The sequence below is a fragment of the Mercenaria mercenaria genome, chromosome 5 (assembly GCF_021730395.1).
Source record: "Mercenaria mercenaria strain notata chromosome 5, MADL_Memer_1, whole genome shotgun sequence".
NCBI classification, from domain to species: Eukaryota; Metazoa; Mollusca; class Bivalvia; order Venerida; family Veneridae; genus Mercenaria; species Mercenaria mercenaria.
The window spans coordinates 7593248-7615416 of record NC_069365.1 but is presented as its reverse complement, the minus strand read 5'-3'; the positions used below and the strand labels follow the sequence as shown (position 1 = coordinate 7615416).

The following is a 22169-nucleotide window of genomic DNA, read 5'->3' as shown; positions in this document are numbered from 1 at the left end:
TGTACTTCATACATGTGTGTTAATAAATTGCACCACAGAGCTGTTCAAAAAATTTTATCACAGCAACATTTTACATTTATTTGTATTCCTCTAAATGCTATAAACACTATACGGTGATAAAGACAGGGCGTAACAGATTGACACGGCTCCGAAATGAATGATTACGAATATATTTGGAACGAATAAAACCGGAAGTTCACAATCTCTCTAAAACGAGGCTCGCCGCAAATTTTAAAAACAAAATTACGATAGGGATGTCAACAAAGAATTTGTGTATTTTAGTTTGAATTCCAAACCGAAGATGCAGTGAAAGGAACAGGTAACAAAATGTAGCTAACCTTTGAATTTACCGTTTATTTTAAATTTATAGCAGATCTTCATAACAGTTGAGCTGAATAAATAAAACTTTGTCGAAAGGGTATCGAGACAATACTCCTCTGGGACAATACACCCTTGGACTTTACTCCTCCAGGTCTTTACACCCTAGACCTTCAATGTCATTGTTTGTGCGGATCCTGTACCTGAAGACACACCAGCTCTCAATGGGAAATAACTCGGACTCTATCCACTGTTGTCTGATGTAATGGACAAGCTCCTTTTGTTGGTCATTGGTAGCACGCGCTTCTAGACTGTTAAACGTTGTTGCGATATGATTGCTTGGCAGGAATGGCAGAACAAGGAGTTTACGGATCCAATCCCAGACAGACATGCGCTCCATGTATGCTGGACCTAGCCCAACAGTTTGTACGTGACGCCACACAGACTGTGCCCATTTTTATCCAATGTGCATTGTTCCGATTATGAGTATATCACACAAAACATTTAATTCTTTTAAAATTTTTAATTGCAATCATCATCAAAGGATCAATTAACCTTTGAAATTCTTGTTACTATATTTGGGTGTGCAAACTTGGTAAATTATTGTGTTTGTAAGATGCTAATGCTTTAAATATTATCAATCAGTGGTCATTAAAACATCAAAGATTCAGATGTTAATGTTTCTTTTGTGATGATCAATTGATTAACATAACAATTATATTAAGGTTACTTTAATCTTGAACTTAGAAAAGTGTGACACAAATCATTTTCACTTTTGTATTATTACAGCTATAAAGTTTGATTTTTAAAAAATAAACAAGATTTTATACTCATAATTTTGAATAAAATAATTAAATATATGAAAAAGTTGTAAAAATATATATATAAAACCTTGGACTTTACACCTTCCTTTTGGAGGAGTAATGTCTCAGGTTTGGAAGGTGTAAAGTCCCAGGGTGTATTGTCCCAGAGGAGTAAAGACCTGTATTCGTCGAAAGCACAGGCTCCAGTCCAGTGAAATTCAAAATTAGAATTTAGAACTTACTAAAATTATATCCCAGCAGCGCGTCGGCTGAGTGATGTCTTCAGTGTGCGCTCGTTTTGTGTAATTCACGTATTTAATTATTTTCGCCAATTCATAAGTTGGGTGTACTGTATTTGGCAGTGGCTACGATTACGGTACCGTAATCCTAGCCTCCGATTCTAGGATTACGGAAGTTCCGTATTCCTAGACACAGCTATGAGGATAGGCTAGGATTACGGAAATACTTAAGAGGCATCAAATGTATGTTAGGACATGCACAAATGTTATTGTAAACTAACTTATTTCACTAAAAATATCGTGTGTGTTTTTTTTTTCATGCCTGTCCTATTATTTCGTGCTATCGATCACCCATTTCGGGTTAGTATAATCTTAAAGAAACAGGCGAAATCAACATCCGTATGTATAAATAAGTTTTTCTTTCCAAAACCACACTTAATAAATATATTTCTTGTTTGAAAATTGGCAGACAAATGAAGAATTATATATATTCTTAATAATAGCTCAAAAATATTTTTTTAAATATTTATTCCTTAAAAGTTTATGATTTAATTTTGCCAGTCACTTTAGATTTCCTCGCATATAGAATCGGGCGAAATCAACACCCGTATTCGTTTTCGTATTTCATTTCGCTATTTTAAGTGAAAAAAGTAAGTTTACAACATCATTTATGCATGTATTATATTTGATGCCTCTTAAATACTTCCGTAATCCTAGCCTATTCTCATAGGTATGTCTAGGAAAACGGAACTTCCGTAATCCTAGAATCGGAGGCTAGGATTACGGTACCGTAATCGTAGCCACTGCCACTGTATTTACCTCCTGCAGTCTTACACAGATGTTTTGAAAGGAGCTTGAAAATAAAGCTTGTACAGTGCTTTAGGGTATAAGTTGATAAATTTTGTATTTAGACTTGAATTATTGTATAAATTTTCATATCAGTCTTTTACTGGCATGTAGTCTAAATAATGAGACCTCGGGCAGACCGATTTTACATTTTGATATTTTACGTTGTCTACCTAGAGGTCTCAACCAGAAACAATCAAAACTGTGGTGGAAACTGTGGTCAATTGAAATAACGATTTATCAGTAGTCACGATTTTTCTTTAGCCCTAACTGCTTACCTGTTGTTTTAAATCATAAATAGTAAATAAAAAACATAAGAACAGGACATATTTATCAAGAATTTCTGTTGTAAAAAATTTAAACCTCTAACGTCAGCGTTTTTTTTCACCAAAATATTCGGCGGAATTCGGCCCCATTCCCCCCTCGAAATAGTATGTTTTTTTCCCCTTTCCGATGCCTAAAATTCCCCTCCGAAAATAAAAAATAAAATGCCAATTAATTAAATCATAATTCACTAGTTTATTTTATTTATTTTCATATAGAAAACAGTTCACCGCGGTATCTCGCGTTTTGTTTACATCGACACCGTTTGGAGTAACTTCCCTTGATAAATCAGTATCATCGAAGCGCTTTATTATTCTGCACAACAACGCTGTTGAATGATAGTCTGTAAATGATTTGCATTCTATTTGTTTGGCCGGGTAGTGTTGAGTTTTCCATCTTCTAGTCAGTCAGGATTTGATTTTATGCTTTGGGAAGGGACTAGTCCAACGCAATTTTTTTTACAGTTTGTGTTTTATTGTGACAGGTCAAATGTAACAGTGACTGCAAATGTCAGAATTTGACAGAAATAAAAAAAAACGGCCACTCACCGACTTGTTTAGGAAGGGACCAGATGTCTGCTGTAAATTTTGGTAGTCTAATGGATGTCTTATCCTCTACATTTGAAAAATTTATTCAGATATTTGGTATTGATATGCTACATTGTGTTATATGCATGATATGTCATGTCACAATGTTCTTATGGGCCCTGAATTTATCAATAAACTTGAAACTATAGTTTATTTACACACAAATGAAAATTCCCCTTTTCTTAGTTTTACGTCTTATTTTTCCCCCTCCAAAGGGCACCGACCCCCTTCCCCCAAAACTGAAAAAAATCACTGAACGTTTCAATCGTCTTCATGTAATGGCGGTCAGAGGAGTGACCAATATAAACGCTTTGTGTAGTAATGTGTTTACCGGTGATCGGCCATTTTCCAATATGTAGTACACTCGTGTTAAACCTTGGCATTTTTTTAACTGCCATAGTTTGAATTTCTCTCAAGAAATCTCGGTAATATATACATCTTTGAAAAGGAAAAATTACAGGCTTTCTATGTATGTATTGCTTTTTTTTATCCGTTGCATTATTATAACATAATTCCCGCCCAACAGATTCCATTGGGTGTTACTTACGCAAAGAAGAGGACAGTGCTACCACATTCTTTACCTTTTCTGGTTTGTACTCGGAGGCGGATATCGACAAGTCAAAATAATATAACGATATTCAACTCTTGAGTACAATTATTTGGACTAACTGACATGCAGACAAAGTAGACAAAATAATTCGTCATCCAGATTGTTTTATATTTGTGACGGGGCAATCTAAACGTCAAAAATTTGAAGGACCAAACTAATGGAGGATAAATCACACTACACAGTCTTGTAAAGTTATTGGTTTTACCGCTAAGGCATATTGGCATACTGTAGTCTAAATAATGAGACCTCGGGTTGACCGATTTTACATTTTGATATTTTACGTTGTCTACCTAGAGGTCTCAACCAGAAACAATCAAATCTGTGGTGGAAACTGTGGTCCATTGAAATTAACAATTTATCAGTAGTCATGATTTTTTAGCCCTAACAGCTTACATGTTGTTTTAAATCATAAATAGTAAATAAAAAACGTAAGAACAGGACATATTTATCAAGAATTTTTGTTGTAAAAAAAAATTTAAACCTCTAACGGTTCAATGTCTTCATGTAATGGCGGTCAGAGGCGTGACCAATGAAAGTAGTACTGTAGTAATGTGTTTACCTGTATCGGCCATTTCCAGTATGTAGTACACGCGATTTAAACCTTTGAATTTTTTTAACTGCCATGAGTTTGAAAGTTTTTTAAGGAATCTAGATAATATATATACATCATTGGAAAGGAAAAATTAAAGGCTTTCTGTGTATATATTTCTTTATTTCATCCCTCGCTGTATGTTAACATAATTCCCGCCCAACGGATTCCGTTGAGTATTACGTACCGTTTACGGAAAGAAGAAAACATTGCCAACACATTTTTTACCTTTTCTGGTTTTTTACTCGGAGGCGGATATCGACAAGTCTAAAAAATATAACGATATTCAACTCTTGAGTACAATTATTTGGACTAGGCGTACTGTACATGGTAACGTCTATCGGGGTATTATTGGACAAAATTCATAAAAATAAAGTTTCACATGACTTACCATAAACAAGACTCGGAAATCCTTTCTCACTTTACAGCTGCATGTGTACTTTCCATTTCTCAAAAATAGATTAGTCAATATTACGTCATATGACTTGTTACGTATACAATTAATTTGAGGTGTTCAAAGGGGGAGTTATCGGTCATGCCGGGGTATTACCGGACACGTATTTATGACACTAGTCATACACCATCAGTTTGATTTTGGCACATTCAGTAAGGAATATTTTGTGGAGTAATGCATTTCTAGGCAATATTCATTCCTATATGCATGAAATATAGATCTACTCTACACTTTTTTCAATTTTAGTTAATCACTGTAATGGTTTCATAGGCGTAGCAAGGATTTTCTTGAAGGTGTGTGAATACGAGACAAATGGGGGTAGGTGCAGGAGGGGCTTTCTTTTTGGTCTGTGTCTCCACCAACCCCTTCAGCAATTATAATTGAACTTTTGCGAGCAACTAGCAGAAAATTTGGACTGTTGTAAAATTTATTATTAATGCGGTTAATATAGTCTTACAATCTTTTTAAACAAGTGTCCAAAAACACCCCTTGATGGGCCTCCATGGAGAGCAAAGCCTTTCTGTCATACAGACTACCTTGATAATACATTGCATTGCTTTTTTATCATTCCGACTGTACTCGGGTGCCAAATCACAACTTGAGCACATCATTGTATATGTTTTCAAAGAAATATTCCAACAAATGTTATATCGGAATGTTAGTATTTGTAACAGGAAATTGATTTATTCTGCATAGGTGAATATTTTTGTTTGCATTTTTGTTACCTTTTATCGATGTTGCTTCTGTAGTCGTCTGAAATCAGGCGGCAAAAACTTTAAAAAACACGTGACTGGTGTAATAATGCATTTTTAGCTCGACTATTCGAAGAATAGTCTAGCTATTCTACTCACCCTGACGTCGGCGTCGGCGTCACACCTTGGTTAAGTTTTTGCATGCAAGTACATACAGCTATCATTTAAAGGCTTATAGCTTTGAAACTTATTTATTCTTTTTCTAGGTCAATTACCAACCTCACTGGGTCAAGTTCCATAACTCTAACATGTATTTTGAGCAAATTATGCCCCCTTTTGGACTTAGAAAATTTTGGTTGAAGTTTTACATGCAAGTTACTATCTCCAAAACTAATGCAGATATTGAATTGAAACTTCACATGTGTCTTTGGGGTTATAAAACTAGTTGATAGCACCAAGTCCCATAACTCTGACCTTCATTTTGGCCAAATTATGCCCCCTTTTGGACTTAGAAAATTCTGGTTAAAGTTTTGCGTGCAAGTACATACAGCTATTACTAAAAGGCATATAGATTTGAAACTTATTTTTTCTTTTTCTAAATCAATTACCTACCTCACTGGGTCAAGTCCCATAACTCTGACATGTATTTTGAGCAAATTATGCCCCCTTTTGGACTTAGAAAATCCTGATTAAAGTTTTACATGCAAGTTACTATCTCCAAAACTAATGCAGATATTGAATTGAAACTTTACATGTGTCTTCGGGGTTATAAAACTAATTGATAGCACCAAGTCCCATAACTCTGACCTTCATTTTGGCCAAATTATGCCCCCTTTTGGACTTAGAAAATTCTGGTTAAAGTTTTGCGTGCAAGTACATACAGCTATTACTAAAAGGCATATAGAATTGAAACTTATTTTTTCTTTTTCTAGATCAATTACCTACCTCACTGGGACAAGTCCCATAACTCTGACATGTATTTTGGGCAAATTATGTCCCCTTTTGGACTTAGAAAATCCTGATTAAAGTTTTACATGCAAGTTACTATCTCCAAAACTAATATAGATATTAAATTGAAACTTCACATGTGTCTTCGGGGTTATAAAACTAGTTGATAGAATTAAGTCCCATAACTCTGACATGTATTTTGGGCAAATTATGCCCCCTTTTGGACTTAGAAAATTCTGGTTAAAGTTTTGCGTGCAAGTACATACAGCTATTACCAAAAGGCATATAGCTTTGAATCTTATTTATTCCTTTTCTAGGTCAATTACCAGCCTCACTAGGTCAAGTTCCATAACTCTTAACATGTATTTTGAACAAATTATGCCCCCTTTTGGACTTAGAAAATTCTGGTTAAAGTTTACATGCAAGTTACTATCTCCAAAACTAATGCAGATATTGAATTTAAACCTAACATGTTTCTTCGGGGTTATAAAACTAGTTGATAGCATCAAGTCCCATAACTCTGATATGTATTTTGGTCAAATTATGTCCCCCTTCGAACTTAAACTCTTTTGATATTTAACATTTTGGGTAATAATTTCCTGCTTCTGTGACAATATTTCGAATAGTCGAGCTGGGCTGTCTTACGGACAGCTCTTGTTATGATTATATCTTTTAAAATAACCGATGTTCATTGGTTTGTCCAATAATACCCCGATCGACCTTAAATGTTAATTGTGTACAGTGCATACATAGGTTCGTAATTTTAGATATTACAGTTGATTAGGGGGCTCTGGATCACAGCACTGTGTACACTTACATGATGAAAATAATCATTTAATTCTAAGCATGAATATTTGTTTCAATAAGGGAAATAACATATCGAAATATAAGTTTTGCAGATTGCTGGAATGTGGAGAAAATTCGTATTTGTCAATCCATGTGATCTGGAACTCACACAACAGAGACACAAAACAATCGAGAAATTATTTTTAAACAAGAAAATATTTTTATCTTTCAAGTCTGTCAAAATGTAATGATTTGGTTGGATGATAGAAAACAATTATCATTTCACAGGTGTCACAGTGCATTTAAAGTTATAATACTGGCCAGATAAGATTACATAGCTAAAGTAATAGGAAGGTCATTTTTCTACAGCAACGCATAAAACATCCATTCAAGAAGACATTGACTGGATAAATTTACTTGTAAATTGATAGATTCCACTGATGGAGACGGATATAAAAATTGTTACTTTCGGTTTCAGTGACACAACCGCCATCATTCGGATATGTCCGTGACTATGCTAAAGGAAGTGGCTAATCATACGGTCCCAAATGAATAGTGAAATAAACCGCAGGTGGCTATTCGTACGGCAAATCGATTCCTGGTTAGGTGTCAGTACGGGATTCATTTTAGCTCAGAGATCCGTAACAGCATATTATATAAACATCTCTTAGCCTAACTTTTAGCTAGGGATTACTGTGCAGATGTAGACAAATTGATTGTGAAACATACGGGACCGTAATACGAGCCACGCTAAATGATTGTTCGTACGGGACCGTACAAAGAGCCATGCTAATCTATTTTAAGAAACAAAACAACAACTTGTCTAGCACATTCGTATCGCATTTTCTAGTAAACTGCCTTTCCTTTTATTTAACAACAGGCTTAATTTTATAACATTAATGTATTATTTGTAGAAATGGCATCGAAAAGCAAAATATTTGTAAATTTCTGCATTTATCCGCCGTCTTTACACAAAATCCTGTCACAGCCGATCAGCCATTGTTGTTTTCAACATATTAAAATTTTTGTCATGTGACACTGTCTTCGTTGGCTTACGGAATTCGGTGAAGCCTGGCGAGTGAATTAGTGACCACCTGGTCATTAAATATTTCATGGTTTTATATATAAAACCATGAAATATTTAATTACCAGGTGGTCACTAATCCATTCGTATCTCAACAATATTTGGCCATCCAAGTCTAACTAATGGGCGAATTTGTTCATTAGACTGTTTTCTACAAATCTACAAAGTTATTTGCTTTATATAAACGGTGATTTTTAACAGGATTATAACTTTAAGTTTTATTCTAAAATGATCAAAGTCTGACCAAAATGATCCGAAACTGACCGAAGTGATGACACCACTGTTGCTCCTGCAGAATAATTATTTACTTTGAATTTTCAAACCAAATTTGGTAATTTAAAAAGCAAAAGGATTTTCCTTTCTCTGTGTGCAAAAATTTGTTTTAAAAGATATATTTCCGAAGCTCTATAATAAATATAGCCCTTAGTGATCCGGAACTGACCAGTCAACTGTATTTGATAATTTTTACATAAATCAATGAGGAATTAAATCTCCTTTCGATACAATGTAAGTTTTATTTGAAATTGAATTTATGGCCAGTTCGTGAAATAATCGGAATTTAAACCTATATCATGTAAACAGGTCCCAGAAAAGTCACAAATTAGCTATATAGCTAAATCTAGCTATATATATAGCTAGAAGTAGCTACATTATTAAAAACCAAGAGCAGTAATGCAAAATATTGAAAATAATTTGTTTGGTGATATAAAGGGTCATCAAATTTCAATGGCACTATAATAAATCAGCCAACTATTTTATACTAAACTTGAAAGTGATTGAACATAACTACATTATCAAATTAATCTTCAGACTGTACACCTGAAAATTGCATGAGCACATGATTGCTTATCTAGATAGTTGGGAAAATTAGTAAACTTTTGGGATCGCTAAAGCTCATTCAAATCCTTAATTAATGTCACATTTTACTTCACCACAGTTATTACTAAAACATTTTTAAAATTACTAAAAGGAAATCGCAAATGCTTCCTCTTGTTTAGGATATCTTCAAGAATTTTTGTTAAATTCAGATACAAAATGTCATAATACATTCTTTTTGTTTCAACGTTTATGTTTGCAGAGGAGACGAAACACAGAATGGATCTTAATAAAAAAGTTGCTCTACTGAAATGGGTAGGTCATTAATTGTGGGACTTCCTTACATCTGTAGTCTAATAAAAACCCTGTTTTGTTCATGCTTAAAAGGTATAAATCAAAATTGTAAATTCATAATATTTTGGATGTTCATTTTCATATGCTACAGGTATAAATCTCTCAAATACACGACTGTATATTACTCAGTACTAATACATGTATGTAGTTTAATAATTTCTTAAATATGTATTTAATATTATGCAAGATGTTATTTAACCTTCAGCCTGCTAAATTTCTAAAATGGACTGGTCCATCATTCAATATGGGCAGCACGACTTATTATTCAAAGGGGTGTTCACTGAAAATTAACTGACTGAATAGCGAACAGTGCAGACCATGATCAGCCTGCACGGATGTGCAGGCTGATCTTGGTCTGCACTGGTCGCAAAGGCAGAATCACTTGCCGCCAGCAGGCTAAGGGTTAATGAAATCTTTTACATATGGTATAAATGTACTTTATTTAGTGTTTCTTTTTTCTGTGACAGCTGGATGCTCTCAGTGTGCGGTCAATCAGTAACTTTGAAGATCTTCGGGACCTTAGTGTAATAACAGACATTTTGTGCACCTGGTAATAATTTACATTCATCTCACCATCATCAAGTTTCTAGCATGTCCATGGATATACATCACTTGCTAACCTAGTATATTCCTTATCCACTTTGTTTCTCTACAGTGCTTTTACCCAAAATAATGGGCGAAATTCAGTCCCATTCACACTGAAAAAAGTATATGCTTCCACCCAATTTATGGAACAAATGATTTCATGGAAAAAATCTTTCCATACATGGAAAGGTTATTTATGTAAATTTAAGCACTGACATGCAAGGCAGTGCATTTAGTCATTGCTGCACAGTTTAGTCTTGCATGTTAATTTTTCATTAAACAATAGTGTTTTTTATTTTGGTGCAGATTTCTTTTTAAATTACTACAAGGTAATTTCCCCGTGTAACTTGATGTAAGGGCATTAACACTAAAAAACTAATGCTGTTTGATGTAAATTTTGTAGGAAAAAATTTTAAGTGCCTGAATTCAGCAGTAAATCGAATTAAAGGTTAGGTGGCAAAATAATCAATGGTGATAGAATATGGGATTTATACAGTCAAATTTGTATCATTCAAGCAGCCAGTCAAGGGAGTGACACAGTGGCTACTAAAGGCAGGTGACTGCTGAAGTCACATTTGAAATTATGACAAAAATCCATTTGGGTGGGTAGCTGCTTAATAATACAGGTGGCTGCTAGGTACACTGTCTCACATACAGGTGGCTGCTAGGTACACTATCTCACATACAGGTGGCTGCTAGGTACACTGTCTCACATACAGGTGGCTGCTAGGTACACTGTCTCACATATTATAATAATAATATACCTTTTATTGAATTAAAACATTGATAACAGATTAGATTCAATATGTTTGTCGAATGCATTTAATGTCCCATTGTTTTTATATTTTTGAACAGTATAACATTTAAAAGCAATAGTCTATACTGTTGACGCACCATCAACATTTTATTTACATATAATAATATACAGTATTATTATTATTATTATACCAGATTTATATAGCGCCCTTTTCATGATCAATTTCACGTTCAAAGGCGCTTTACATAGTTCAAATGCAGCCAAACAGGGCGCATAATTCATCCTCTACTAGTACAGACACAGAGCGATCTGACCAGAGCTCGTTGCGAAAAGACAGCCTGGTTCTTTAATGTGCCCAGTGTATAGCACTGATACACGCAAGGATTGCCTGGGTTCCTGACCAGTACACCTCTAGTTGGGTGGGAAACACTGAAAAGCGTTTCTGAAAATTCCCGAGTAGCTGCCGTGTATCGAACCCCCGACCTCAGGATTGGAAGGCCAATGTGCAAACCACTGAGCTATCCGTCCACCTATACAGTATTACTATATGATAGATTTCTACATACTAGATACTTAATATTATATGCTAGTTTATTTTAGCTCAACCTGGATTAAAGCTTGAAGTGTACTTGAATCACTCTCAAGTACTGATATCATATAAGAAGGCATCAGGGTCATAACCCCAGAAGGGCTTGAACCCACAACCTCTGGGTTGAATTACCAACACTAACTGCTACTGACTAGAGTAAGACTAATGCTCCTCTTTTTTAAGGCATACATTAATTATGAAAAGCATTTTTCAAGTTTTGTGGAAATATAAAGCAGTGCAGTGTGGTACTTACGAGTTTGTTTTTATAGTTAATTGTATTTGTTTTGTAGTGGGGATCTGTTACCAGATAGTGCTATCCAGACCAGTGTGGAGAAGAGGCTAGACAGTGTTAAAACATACATTGAAGGTAAACCAACAGTAATGCTGTCATTGCATGTAAAAATATTCATTATTCATATAGCAGTATGACAGGTGATGGTTTGAACTGCCTCACACGCCTAGACTAGTGGTAGAGCGCCCACTTTGAGTTAGGGGTGGGAGAGCAGATGTCTCTTCCTGGCTTCGTTGTACCATAAATGTGAATACTTGTACCAATAGGTCCTTAGTGCCTACATTAAAGGAGGAAATTTTAAATTAGTATAAAAATCAAAATCATGTAACAGGTATTTTAATATTTCTCTGTGCACAGTCAGTTGAAACTCTTTTAAATAAGCTGGGAGTACCACAATAATGAAATGCCAGAGAGAAGAGAAGATCAGGCTGTTTATACCACTGCACCGCTACACAATATACTTTACAGACTTAAATTTAGGATTTTCACCATGAAGTTTCTTTTGTTGAAATTATTCTTGTGTTTTGCTCTTGCTGTTGTTTTTAAACCTTGTTCTTTAATCGTGATTTCTGTTCTATTCTAGGATGTTATCATCAGTCATTTGAAGATGGAAGTCTGATAAATTTCCAGCTGTTAGCCAGCAGTGTAAGGGGTGATATGTTTGAACTAGAGATGGGAAAGGTTGGTGATGATGTACATAAATTAATACTAAGTAAATTAAAATTCTAGTTCTGTGATATAATCTTCCCTGTGCATTTTTTTCAGTAAAAGGTTCTGTAGAAACCATTTGCAGGCTTTGAATTGTTAGTTGGATTGATTGAAATTTTTCAAGTAGTGGAGCTTTTGTTTTCTGTTCACCCTTTCGTTGAAGTCTCCATCAATTAAGTTTTGCGTGTATTCAGATTTATTTAAAATTGCTGGGTCTAATGCTCTCAAACTTCACTTGTATATTGGATATCTTGAGGTGACTACAATGGACAAGTTGCATAACGCTAACTTTTATTTTAGCTCTGATAACTCAGTTTCCTGATTGGCAAGTAAAGTTTCCAGTTTGGGAAGCATTTGAATTCCTGAATTAAAAACTTCAGTAAAAAATTTACAAGATACTAAAAAACTTGAACAGTAGAAATTTAGAAAAATTTATCAGGTTGTAAGTTGTGTATTTTATCTCATGGTATGATATATATATACAGTCGACATTGTATTAAGAGACCACCCAAAGGACTGCTGAGAAGTGGTCTCTTAATGGAATGGTCTCTTAATGAATTTTAGTCAGATGAAAAGAAAAGTTATTTTTAATGTTAATGTAACTGTATCTATTAGTAACATACATGTATGGTTTAAAAATCTGTTTTAACATCGTGAACACTTTTCCAAGTCCACAAACCATGAAAATTATGGCTAGATTGTTTGTCAGTTTGACTGATACAAAGGTTAATTGCATTCAGTCACATGCAAAACGACCTCGCTAATTACACAGATGAAAAAATGCCCGGTAGAATTTTGGTACCCGGTCGCTTAATAGATACTTTTGTCGAATATTTTACCTGTCGGGACTACATTAATGTGGTCGCTAGTCGTTTAATGAAAAAGTCGTTTAATGGAATGAATTTATGTACTGAAAACTTTCCGGGGGGGGGGGAGGATTTTGACCGGTCGTTTAATACAAAAATCTCTTAATAGAGGTGGTTGCAAGTACGATGTCGACTGTATACTATATTTTTTGCACTGGGCATATTAATATCTGAATATGTCACTGTTACAGCTGTTGCTAGCTCTGTTAGGCTGTGTGGTTCAAGACAAAGCTCGAGAAAGGTTCATAGCACCTGCTCTAGATATGGACACCCAGAGTCAGTATGAGCTGAAAGAGATGATTGAATCCCTACTGTTTGTTAGTGATACAGACACACGTCTACCTGACGACTTCTCTGAAGTTCTCAAGAGGAAAACAGGTAATGAATTGTTAACAGTTGGGAATATTAGGAAATTCACTTACATTGGGGAAAGCTTATAAAATTAAGGTTTTGCATCATGAATTGAAACACTTGTTTGTTGGTCTGTTTGGTATAAATCTGACACTTAACATAAATCTATGATTGATTTTTAGCTTGACTTTTTGAAGAAAAAGTAAAGCTATTGCACTCGCGATGGCGTCGCTGTTGGTTAAAGTTTTTGATAAAGTCAAGTATCTCTATTACTATCAAAGCTTTTGAAACTTAAAATAGTTATTTACTATCAAAGTCTACACCAGGAGAAACAATCCTCATAACTCTGATTTGAATTTTATCAGAGTTATGCCCATTTTTAACTTAGCATTTTTTGGTTAAAGTTTTTGATAAAGTCAAATATCTCTTTTTCTATCAAAGCTTTTGACTTGAAACTTACTATTTAAGTCTACACCAGGAGAAACAATCTCCATAACTGTGTTCTGAATTTTTACTAGAATTCTTTAGTTAAAGTTTTATATAACGTCCAATATCTCTGTTACTTTCAAAGCTATTGACTTGAAACTTAAAATTGTTATTTACTGTCAAAGGCTACACCAGAAGAAACAATCCCCATAACTCTGATTGAATTTTGACAGAGGTATGCCCCTTTTACTGGCAAAGCTCTAATTCAGAGTCAAGCACTGAGAAAAGTTGAGTGTGTTGTCTTATGGACAGCTCTTGTTTTATGCACATTGTGTTTTGCATCCTACTTTGGTCAAATAGCTACTCAAATAAACTTAGTTGCATTTTCATAATAGCATTCACTTATGCAGAGCACTAGCTGACTCCTCAGTGTTAATGAATGATTTCTATTCCCAAACTGAAGTGTTGTAGTTTGTCTTGCTTGTGCTGCTTTTTGTGTGTAATATAAAAGGGCTGTCAGTGCTTGAAAATATGACCATTAAGATGATAATAAAACAGTGATCTATCAACTGATTGATGTACAAAATTACAGTAGCTATATTAGTTAAAAGTCACTAAGTACCAGAAATCTCTTGTAAAAAATAGACGGTCTGAACAAGTGTACACATTATTGATAAAGGAGAATAACATACAGATTTTAAATGTTTACATTTTCTTAAGTTTCTTTTACACGTTACAGGTGCTATTTTCTTCCAGTTTTATGTTCTGGCTAATTTCATATTGTAATTACTCTTAACTTCTGTATGTATTTATCATTGTTCTGTATCAGCATTAATATTTGGACCAGAGTTGACAGCGCTTTTGTGTAATCACCTTGCTTTATAAACAGTCAAACCTGCACTTATCACATTTAGGAAAGTTACAAGCTGATTTTTGTCTCCGTTTTGAACAAAAATAGGACATAGTGTGGAATGTTGTTGTTTGCCCATCGATATTTTAGAGAGGTTCCCATTATTGTTTTTGAGATCGGTCGATCAAAGGTCAGGGCTACAGTGACTTAGGGACTGAACATGATTTCGAGACTCTAACAAGTCATAAAGTATAATAGCTAATACATTTAGACTTTACACATTATGTTATTGCCACTCGAGGAAGATCCCTATTTTTTTGGGGAGGGGGTGTGGGGGGCGAGGTCAGTGGCTCAAAAGTTAAGGTCAAAGGGACCTGGTTTAATTTCTGGTAATCTTTTTCATTTAGGTCAAGTCAAAAAGTTAATAGCTGGAGATTTCAAACATTACACAATGACTAAATAATACCAGAGTCAAGGTCTTTTTGACTTCCAGTTCAGTTACTTGATGCCTTAATGCACATCCACCTTCCCCTTCTTCCCCCACCCCCCACACCACACCACCCCGAAGGTTGGCCATATTTATTTAGACATGCATAGAAAAAGCTGTAAAAATCAGACACTACTGGCCTAATTTTAAAATACGTTCATGTATTTGGGGGCTCATGGTCAATGTTACTGTAATAGAATCATTATTACTGAAAAAAAAAGACAAAAATTTTCTGGCTGTATAATCTTTGTTCATCATTTTCAGTCGTATTGTATAATGTTTGCATGCTACTTTGATTATGCAAATATACAGTATACATATTTTGCATGCCATTACACCTTGGAATATGTAAAATCACAAAGACTTGCCTTTCATATATGTCATAATATATTATGTTAAAACTACCAACTGGACTGTAAGCAACATGTATCCACTTGAGTCAGGTGAGCAAGATAGTGCTGTCATTGCCCTCTTGCTAAGAAAAAGTGGGTTTTTTTAAGCAGATTTTTTTAATTAGGGGAAAAGTATTTTGTACAGTTTGTATGTAGTGTTAAGTACAGAAAACAGACAAAATGTTAATTATTAAAATTGTGAAACACAAAAGTAACATTGCGTCTTTTCTTCAGTATATAAAAAAACATATTTCCTACTAAAATGTGACCCATTTGGCAGGTTCTTCTGTTCATTATGCATTATGTTTATTTCTTATTTTAGCTTGCTTGTTGTGCTATGTATTGTGTTAGAAAGATGATGCTGTTTGCTTTAAAGTCACTAATATTTGCTGTGACCTATGTATTACCAGTTCTTTCACAGGGATTCTCCAGATGATCTTCTGTTACCTCCTCTCCTCTTGCTATTCTTTCTTGCTTCTGCTGTATAACTGGAAGTGCTGTGCAAAAAACGTTCATGCTCTCTTACGGTTTCAGTATGGCTGACCAGAGGAAAGAACATTTTGTGTGATAATGTGACTACTTTTTCACTCTTAACCTTTAATAGCGGAACTTAAACAAAAACATGCATTGTAAAGATTGTATTGTCTTCAGATTTTCACACTTCAGGACTAAACCTTCCAATGTTAGAAGAAATGATCCCACACAGTGCTGTGCCTTCATTTCAGATATTGATATGGGAAAAAAACAGTTAATACTTTTATAAAAAACAGGATTAAGTGTTGTATTTAGTTTTTGCTGCCTATAACTTTGCTTCATTCTCATGCTTTGGAAGATAGATAATGCACAAAATAAACTTACTATTTAAAAAAAAAACCATATGTTATGCCTGTATTACCTATACATGTATATATACAGATATGAATTATAGTGACTTCAAAGTATCTAGGGCTAGGGCTATGTACATTTGTATTTTTTGGCCGAACTGTATCTGAAGGGTTCTCATAGACCTTGGAAAGTCCTTGAACTTGATGCTAGTCTTGAAACATGAAAATGGTTAAAAACCTAATTTTAATTTTGAAAAAAAAAGTCTGAAAAATTACGAAAGTGTCTTTGAAAAATGTTCTGTCAGCAACTTGCTTTGTGGAAAGAATTAACTTGAAAGTGTTCTAATACCTTTATATATTTTTTGATGTGTCTGCCACATTTTTACATGAAAATAAGATAGTTCTTGTTAAATTCTTTCGAATAATTATTATGTCTCCCCCAGGAGACATATTGTTTTTGCCCTGTCTGTCCGTCCGTCCGTCCGTCCTTCCGTCCGTCCGTCCGTCCGTACGTCACACTTCATTTCCGAGCAAAAACTGGAGAACCATTTGACCTAGAACCTTCAAACTTTATAGGGTTGTAGGGCTGCTGGAGTAGACGACCCCTATTGTTTTTGGGGTCACTCTGTCAAATGTCAAGGTCACAGGGGCCTGAACATTGAAAACCATTTCCGATCAATAACTAGAGAACCACTTGACCCAGAATGTTAAAACTTCATAGGATGATTGGTCATGAAGAGTAGATGACCCCTATTGATTTTGGGGTCACTCTGTCAAAGGTCAAGGTCACAGGGGCCTGAACATTGAAAACCATTTCCGATCAATAACTAGAGAACCACTTGACCCAGAATGTTGAAACTTCATAGGATGATTGGTCATGAAGAGTAGATGACCCATATTGATTTTGGGGTCACTCTGTCAAAGGTCAAGGTCACAGGGGCCTGAACATTGAAAACCATTTCCGATCAATAACTGGAGAACCACCTGACCCAGAATGTTGAAACTTCATAGGATGATTGATCATGAAGAGTAGATGACCCCTATTGATTTTGGGGTCACTCCGTCAAAGGTCAAGGTCACAGGGGCCTGAACATTGAAAACCATTTCCGATCAATAACTAGAGAACCACTTGACCCAGAATGTTGAAACTTCATAGGATGATTGGTCATGAAGAGTAGATGTTCCCTATTGATTTTGGGGTCACTCTGTCAAAGGTCAAGGTCACAGGGGCCTGAACATTGAAAACCATTTCCGATCAATAACTAGAGAACCACTTGACCCAGAATGTTGAATCTTCATAGGATGATTGATCATGAAGAGTAGATGACCCCTATTGATTTTGGGATCACTCAGTCAAAGGTCAAGGTCACAGGGGCCTGAACATGGAAAACCATTTCCGATCAATAACTGGAGAACCACTTCACCCAGAGTGTTGAAACTTCATAGGATGATTGTACATGCAAAGTAGATGACCCGTATCGATTTTGGGGTCACTCCATTAAAGGTCAAGGTCAAAGAGGCCTGAACATTGAAAACCATTTCTGGTCAGTAACTTGAGAACCACTTGACCCAGAATGTTGAAACTTAATAGGATGATTGGTCATGCAGAGTAGATGACCCCTAACGATTTTGGGGTCACTCTGTGAAAGGTCAAGGCCACAGGGGCCTGAACATTGAAAACCATTTCTGGTCAGTAACTTGAGAACCACTTGACCCAGAATGATGAAACTTCATAGGCTGATTGGTCATGCAGAGTAGATGACCCCTAACGATTTTAGGGTAACTCTATTAAAGGTCAAGGCCACAGGGGCCTGAACATGGAAAACCATTTCCAATCAATAACTTGAGAACCTCTCAACCCAGAATGTTGAAACTTCATAGGATGATTGTTCATACAGAGTAAATGACCCCTATTCAATTGTTTTTGGGGTCACTCTGTTAAAGGTCAAGGTCACAGGGGTCTGAACATTGATAACCAGTTCCGATCAATAACTTGAGATCCACTTCACCCAGAATGTTGAAACTTCATAGGATGATTGAACATGCAGAATAGATGACCCCTATTGATTTTGGAGTCAGTCAATTAAAGGTCAAGGTCACAGTGGCCTGTTCATGTAAAATCATTTTTTGGAAATAACTTGAGAACCATTTGACCTAAGGATGATTGTACATTCAGAGTAGATGACCCCTATTTATTTTGAGGTCACTTGATCAAAGGTCAAGGTCATAGGAGCCTGAACAGTGACTTGAGAACCACTAGGCCCAGAGTGTTGAAATTTAGCGGGATGACTGGACATGCCAAGTAGATGATCCCTATTGCAGCCAACCATCAGTGTCTCTTTAACTTTCGCTCCTGACCCCTATTGACTTCTTGCCTATAGGACTTTGCATTTGGAGAGACATGCGCTTTTTTACAAAAGCATTTTCTAGTTTTTTATAACATTTGTCGAAGGTTTGATTCTTGATTAGCATAGCCTCTCAACATGTTCATGTGCAGAGTTTAAATTTATTCATTTGAGTATGCATAAAAAATCATTACTGTCAATATTACACATGAACTGATACGATCAGAGTCATAAAGGGAGGTTATCAAAAACAGCAAACTCAATAATAATTTCTACTTGTGAGCTAAATATTCAAACCTTTGACATAATATGTGAGAAATCAATTATCAAAAATAGGATTTACCAAGAAATTAATATATTCTGTGTTCATAGACAAAAATATAGCAGAGCTCTGCATTATGTACAGTGTCATTATGACCCTTTAAGATAAAAATTGTACAATATTTACATACTTGCTCACTCGGGGATATCAGGTAAAATGTGTTTTGCAGTAGCAGTTGTGTGCTTTATTGAGAAAGGATTTTTCAAAAGAGACCACAGAGCATATTTGAATTTGTGAAATTTTGGGCTTTCTGCTCATTGTTTTTAGAAATGCTGAGAATTAAATAAAAGTGTTTCTATTACATATCAACATGTACCTGTTTCCAATGGGAACATGTGCAAATTTTTTATGTTGTAGTCCATATTATCTTAACATTTACATTTTTTTCTTAATTTCCTTAATAGTTAAAATTAGTTATTTTTCTTTTGTAACTGTAAGTGTGAACGTGTTTTTTCCTTGGATTTTTTTGTTTTCACCTCTTTTTAGAGTAAAGCTTCATCGTGATGCCGCTCTTTTCATTCAATTTACTAGTGCAGATGGTTAGGACAAAGAACAGGACTACTACCACAGCGGGACTCAGGGCACGCCAAATCCTTTCCATCTTCTTGTAGTTCAATTGGTTAGATAGTCTCCCTTTTTTCTTTTTTTTTTTTAATCGTTACTTTGTAACTTTAATTTAACCAAAATTATCTGTTTGTTATGAGCTTACAACATATGTTGAATATATTGGTACTAATGTTGTTGCCTGTTTTAGATCTAAGTAACAAGAAAAATTTTGGTTTGCAAAAAAAATTCGGGGTGATTCAGAGACCTGTGCAGCTTTTCTTTCTCATTCATCACAGTTTTCAAAAAAAAAACTCTAGATAAACAAATAGTTTTTAATGGCATGCTTTCATTTTTCAACAGTTTACAAATTGTTTTATTGACAGTAATTGTAAGTAAAACAAAATTCATTTGGTGACTTAAAGTGGGTATTTATATATAAAATATTACATTCCGAAAATTTTAACAGGATCCAATTCATTTTCCTATTAAAGAAGGCTGAAAACAGTGAATTATTATACAACACATTTTTCTGACGTCACAATTATTGCGTCATAGCGTCAAATGGCATAGTGGCTTGCTGGAAAAGAAACCAATTGAAAACGGGCAAATATTTAATGAATGTCATCAAGGATGCACTTTAAAATCCTTGGTTACATGTTAGATTCGAAATAATATATCTCATTTAGTGATTTGCTCTTGAATAAAATCATTGTTTGTCGTTAAGATGCGTATGATTATATCACTCGGGCTGCACCCTCGTGATATAATTCCTTCGGATCTGAACTCCAAGTCCAAACAATGATTTATTCAGCAACAAATCACTAAACGAGATATATTTTTTCTAAAATAATTCAGCAGCTGCTATGCTTCAAACCATTCTCGTAGAAACAATCTTGCAAAATACATTGTACTGGTTTATGACTTTCTTTTTATAGATGTTAACTGTTCTTAAACATCTGTAATTGGTGTTGTAAGAAAATGAACTGATATCCTTGGAGACATGCCCATTAACATCTGGTACCAGTATTCAACATTGTTACTGACATATTGTAACATCTGGATTCAGTATTCAACATTGTTATGCACAGTTATTAACATCTGGACCCAGTATTCAACGTTGTTACTCACAGTTTATGTATCTGGAAGCAATATTCAGTTGCAGTTACTACAAAGCTGAAACATGGCACTCCTATCTTTTAGCCAGTTGTGACATGGAAATTGTTGCTGTTTTTAGACTTCTTGATTTTCATTTTTTTATGTCTATTTTTCTAAAAATACCTTTCCAAGAATGTAGAATTCACCAAGTAAACAGATTGGCTTATGGCTAGAGAGAGATGTAGCTTTCAGACCCATGCTTGCTGTGTGTAAATGGTTCCATCAAGTTTTACATCAGCAAATTTTATTTATCTTTGAATTAATTTAGTCTAGTTGTTAGTGTTTCTCATTATTCTGTTGTTATCATTATTGTCAGCTTATTTTCAGATGTACTTCATTTGTAACTTTAAAACAAAATATGAGAAGAATATTTTTTATTGATTTTTAAATGTTTAAACAATTTATTTTTAAAGTAGGCTTTCTCATTTTTTTTGAAATTGAAAGGATTTTTTTTGCACATTATCTTATTCCAATATATATAATTATATGAATATAAATAATAGATACACCCTTAAACCATATAGATTACAAATGCATTTGTTCATTGTGTACATTCCAGCACAATCAGACATTGCAATATTTTTTCTATTTGTTCAAAGTATCCGTATCATCTATAAAAGTAATTGTTTCCTGTATGTTGAAATGTTTAAGTAAATTATTAAATATTATCTGATTTACAACTTCACTGATCTATTTCCTGCACTTAATAGTTTATTGTGTGAAATTTGATGAGAACAGGTGATTGTATAATTGATAATTAAGGGTCATGCTTGATGGAGCAGAACACTAGGGGATTATGGGAGCACAGTGTGACAGGCTTCAGTCACAGTTTTGTTGACTTGCTCTCAGTAGCTGATCGTTGACCTATCAATCTGTATTTTTGAGTTACTCAGTTTGAAGTTTTAATTGATCAAATTAGATTTTAGTCTCAGAATTTTCAATATGTCAGAAATCTTTGCTGAGATTCTTAAGTAAGTCTTCTTTTTTCATTTATATACAAAAGATTTTTAATATTTAAGTTACTGTTTTTTTGTTGCCAAATACAAAATGATAACATACAAGTATGAAACACTATTATTTATGAAATTTCTTTGTTAGATGTTATGGTGACTTGACAATCAATTAAAAACTATAGTGTCTATAAGATGAGACTTTTTTCAGCTAAACTATTATTAAAGGAAAATTAATTTTGTATAGTCTTCCTTTGCATGAATCCTTTAGTGC

General features: G+C 34.6%; 1 protein-coding gene across 5 annotated transcripts in view; it reads left to right on the top strand.

Moving 5' to 3' along the window:
* The first annotated feature begins 207 nt into the window (after window positions 1-207).
* The window catches only part of LOC123558087 (interaptin-like), a 42500-nt gene continuing 20538 nt past the window's right edge, over window positions 208-22169 (top strand). For 3 of the 5 annotated variants that reach the window (XM_053542597.1, XM_053542594.1, XM_053542596.1), the window contains exons 1-6: window positions 208-329; window positions 9359-9411; window positions 9918-10000; window positions 11672-11748; window positions 12257-12354; window positions 13439-13625. In XM_053542597.1, coding sequence (XP_053398572.1) covers window positions 9376-9411; window positions 9918-10000; window positions 11672-11748; window positions 12257-12354; window positions 13439-13625 — 481 coding nt within the window. In that variant the 5' untranslated portion in view covers window positions 208-329; window positions 9359-9375. Of the gene's footprint in view, window positions 330-9358; window positions 9412-9917; window positions 10001-11671; window positions 11749-12256; window positions 12355-13438; window positions 13626-21468; window positions 21917-22169 lie in introns of those variants that run through there. The other 2 variants (XM_053542595.1, XM_053542598.1) reach the window with 2 other exon arrangements.